The sequence below is a fragment of the Centrocercus urophasianus genome, unplaced genomic scaffold (genome assembly GCF_019232065.1).
Source record: "Centrocercus urophasianus isolate 14NV4802_14NV808 unplaced genomic scaffold, USGS_Curo_1.0 seq_8, whole genome shotgun sequence".
NCBI lineage: Eukaryota > Metazoa > Chordata > Aves > Galliformes > Phasianidae > Centrocercus > Centrocercus urophasianus.
The window spans coordinates 72,882-76,605 of record NW_024885421.1 but is presented as its reverse complement, the minus strand read 5'-3'; the positions used below and the strand labels follow the sequence as shown (position 1 = coordinate 76,605).

Here is a 3,724-nt window from a genome sequence, read left to right as displayed (position 1 = left end):
CTACTCAGGCTGCCCCATCCCCATGCTCCAGCTCACTTTGTCCCATCCACAGACTGGCAGGTGAACCACCAGCTGCAGAACGTATCCAGGGAGCAGGCCACTGAGCGCGGCCACTTCTCACAGGAGGCACAGGTGTGGAAGCAGAGCCTGAGGCAGACACAGCAGGAGCTGGCATGGGTGCAAGAGGAGCTGCAGCAAGCATGGCAGGCGGCCCACCGCAGTCAGCAGGAGCTGGCCAGGCAGGATGTCGAGCTGGTGCGTGTCTCAGGGGCCCTGAATGCAACCCAGAAGGAGCTACAGGATGTGCAGGGGAAGCTCAGTGCCATCAAGCAAGCAGCGAACAGCCTGCATGTCTGCCTGAATGCGGGTATGGGCACAGAGCAGTGGGGAGGGGGCAGTGCCTGAGGGGTGCGGGGCCCACGTCTGCAGGCGGCCAGCAGCTGAGCTGTGCTGCTGTCTCCAGACTGCTGCCCCTCGGGCTGGCTGCTCTACCGTGGCAAGTGTCTCTTCATCTCGGCGGTGAAGAAGAGCTGGTGGGAAAGCCACAGGGATTGTGTGAAGAAGTCTTCCCATCTGCTGATCCAAGATGAATGGGAGTCGTGGATGCTGCCGGTAAGTATGGGGGCTGCAGCTCCACAGCAGGATGCCCCCTATTGCCTGCTGCCACCGCCCTGGCATACGGGCTGCTGGGAACACAGGTGGTCCCAGTGCTCCTGGCCACTGAACATATAGCTCGACAGATTCTCTTCCCACAGCAGTTTTTGCAAACAGGTGGTGCCAGGTACTGGATTGGAGGAAGATACTGGCCATCAGATATTCAGAAGCTGAATAAGAAGCCACATAACATGTAAGTCAGTAATGTCCCTCTTGGCCAGCCAGTGTTAGATGTACCACACCCTGCCTGGCTCTGTCCCTGACCAAGGAAGGATGTTCTGGTGGGAACAACTCTGGCTCTTCTGCTTTGCTGAAAGGACCTGGTGGCAAACAGCAGGCTGGGGACATCACCAAATATGTCACCCTGTAACCTCTCACCTGCTTCTTCAATTCTAGGGGAGAGCTTACTTACTGTGTAGCAACAGCCCATGGGATGATAGACCAGAAAAACTGCAGAGAGGATTATGCATGGATCTGTGAGCAAGCTCCAAATATGAGCGGCGTATCAGAGAGCATCTTTTCTCTGCTTGCCAAAGAGTGACTCTGGCACTCCTCCATCACAGGACTTGGAGACAGAAGCCATGGATACAAAAGGAAGACAGCCTTCCGGTTGTGCATGGCACTGTGCTTGTGGCTTGACATGGTCTGGGGAGGTAGATGGGGAAAGAGAGTGTTTTAAAACTTGCCTGTCTGTTTCTCACACTCATGCCCATCCTTGATACTTGACAATAAATTCAGGGCCTTCAGCAGTTAATTCGAACTCTTCACAACCTGACATTCTGTTTAGGGAAGGTTGGTTTGTTCCTGGCAGCTGGAGCCTCAAAGCAGAGTCTCAACATCATACAAGCCTTGAGGAGATACACTGTTCCCTGCTAGAGTTGATAGGTGCCCTAACAAGGTAAAAATGCTGATTAGAAACTCAGTCAGCAGCCACGTTCTTCGTAAATAAGTTCCTGGCCATATATGGACCTGGCTTATGTAACACATGACTTTCTGGGTAACACTTTCCTGTGGTACCTCAATACCACCAAAGACATCCTTGAAAGAACCCCATATTAACACAGAACACGTGTAGTTGGCTTTTCAACCTGTCTCTTGGGTTGGTGATTTCATTCCTGGATCTTGATGACATGCTCGCAGTGCTCTGCCCTCTGGTCATGGCTCTCAGCCATGCCATACTGAGCTCTGCTCACAACCTCTGCAAGGCAGTCAATAAATCACCTCTTACACATTTTGAAGATGGCTATGATGGCCCCATTTGTGTTCCTAACCTGTCTGCCTTCACTTCAGCCCAAACCACCCCCACTGACCATGTTCCTCATTGCCACATCTCCATGGCTCTTGGCTGCCCACAGAGACCGTGAATCCACCAGCTTCCTGGGCAGCCTGTGCAGGTGCATCACAATTCTTGTGGAGAAGAAATTTTTTCTAGTATCCAACCTGAATACCCCACAAATCCAATATGATATCACCATGAAAGACTGGCTATGGGACAAGGGGACATGTGTGCAGATCAAGGAGCAGGAAAATGTTGGTAAAAGTGTCCGCATGCATGTGAGAGAGGGGAATGAGGTCTATTTTTCATAAGCTTTGCTTTAAAATACAGGCAGTTCTCCAGAACATTTTCTCCGTGCTTTGCCACATGTTGGAAAGAATGCATATACAGCACTGGGATATTTCTATGGGCAGCCCAGCTGCTGTCCCCCAGGCCTGTATTATGGAGGGGCTGGCAGCAGGGTCAGTCCTCGGTCAGGAGAGGAGTGAGGCTCTCGGTCACACTGCTCAGCTTTGGGGGCTGCTCACAGATCCATGGGTAAAGCCTCCAGCATGGTAAGCTCTGCATTTTCCCGGCTACTAACAGTGCACAATCTTCACTGTAATCATACCTAGGAGACAGGACACATGTCAGAGAAGCAGGGACAGCATACACCGCCTGCACACAACCTCAAGTTCCTGCACTGAGGACACAGTGAAAGAAGAGTCTCCTTCCCGATAGTGGTTTTCTCTGACCAAGTCCATCCTACTACCAAGTGGACAAGCTTATGGATGGCACTGAACCATACACTAGGATATGAAGCTGAATCTGAGCATCGCTTCCTGGGGAGCGTGGTGCTGTGCCCTACGAGTGGGCTCTGACTATAGCTGTTTGGAGCACCACTCTAAGGAGGAGCTCATGAGTTGAAAAGACACATCAGGGGTATGGGAAATAGGGTAACCTGCACTTCCAATGATTGGGCCAGGGACTGCTAGATATACGTGCAAAACAGCTTGCAGTCTCATACACAACTAACCTCTTTGCACTGTAAAATTCTCTCTTGATCCAGTACCTGGCACTGTTTGCTTGGAGAAAATTCTGTGAGGAAAGAACACGTTGAGTGCCTCCACCGTGCCTGGTAGTCAGGAGTGCTGGGACAGCCTGGGGGGCATCCTGCTGTGGAGCTGCAGCCCCCATACTTACCGGCAGCATCCACGACTCCCATTCATCTTGGATCAGCAGATGGGAAGACTTCTTCACACAATCCCTGTGGCTTTCCCACCAGCTCTTCTTCACCGCCGAGATGAAGAGACACTTGCCGCGGTAGAGCAGCCAGCCCGAGGGGCAGCAGTCTGGAGACAGCAGCACAGCTCAGCTGCTGGCCGCCTGCAGACGTGGGCCCCGCACCCCTCAGGCACTGCCCCCTCCCCACTGCTCTGTGCCCATACCCGCATTCAGGCAGACATGCAGGCTGTTCGCTGCTTGCTTGATGGCACTGAGCTTCCCCTGCACATCCTGTAGCTCCTTCTGGGTTGCATTCAGGGCCCCTGAGACACGCACCAGCTCGACATCCTGCCTGGCCAGCTCCTGCTGACTGCGGTGGGCCGCCTGCCATGCTTGCTGCAGCTCCTCTTGCACCCATGCCAGCTCCTGCTGTGTCTGCCTCAGGCTCTGCTTCCACACCTGTGCCTCCTGTGAGAAGTGGCCGCGCTCAGTGGCCTGCTCCCTGGATACGTTCTGCAGCTGGTGGTTCACCTGCCAGTCTGTGGATGGGACAAAGTGAGCTGGAGCATGGGGATGGGGCAGCCTGAGTAG

At 53.5% G+C, this 3,724-nt stretch overlaps 2 protein-coding genes across 3 annotated transcripts in view; one reads left to right on the top strand and one right to left on the bottom strand.

The window, feature by feature from the left end:
- Positions 1 to 1,375, top strand: part of LOC122171074 (B-cell differentiation antigen CD72-like) — a 2,049-nt gene extending 674 nt beyond the window's left edge. The window contains exons 4-7 of one of the 2 annotated variants that reach the window (XM_042838408.1): positions 53 to 367; positions 464 to 612; positions 759 to 847; positions 1,051 to 1,375. In XM_042838408.1, coding sequence (XP_042694342.1) covers positions 53 to 367; positions 464 to 612; positions 759 to 847; positions 1,051 to 1,195 — 698 coding nt within the window. In that variant the 3' untranslated portion in view covers positions 1,196 to 1,375. Of the gene's footprint in view, positions 1 to 52; positions 368 to 463; positions 613 to 755; positions 848 to 1,050 lie in introns of both variants that reach the window. The other variant, XM_042838407.1, reaches the window with a different exon arrangement.
- An 888-nt stretch (positions 1,376 to 2,263) lies between these two features.
- The window catches only part of LOC122171075 (B-cell differentiation antigen CD72-like), a 2,136-nt gene continuing 675 nt past the window's right edge, over positions 2,264 to 3,724 (bottom strand). Inside the window, exons 4-7 of the mRNA XM_042838409.1 lie at positions 3,358 to 3,672; positions 3,113 to 3,261; positions 2,946 to 3,007; positions 2,264 to 2,540 (exon numbers count right to left, since the gene is read on the bottom strand). Of these exons, the coding sequence (XP_042694343.1) occupies positions 2,393 to 2,540; positions 2,946 to 3,007; positions 3,113 to 3,261; positions 3,358 to 3,672 (674 nt within the window). The 3' untranslated portion in view covers positions 2,264 to 2,392. The remainder of the gene's footprint in view (positions 2,541 to 2,945; positions 3,008 to 3,112; positions 3,262 to 3,357; positions 3,673 to 3,724) is intronic.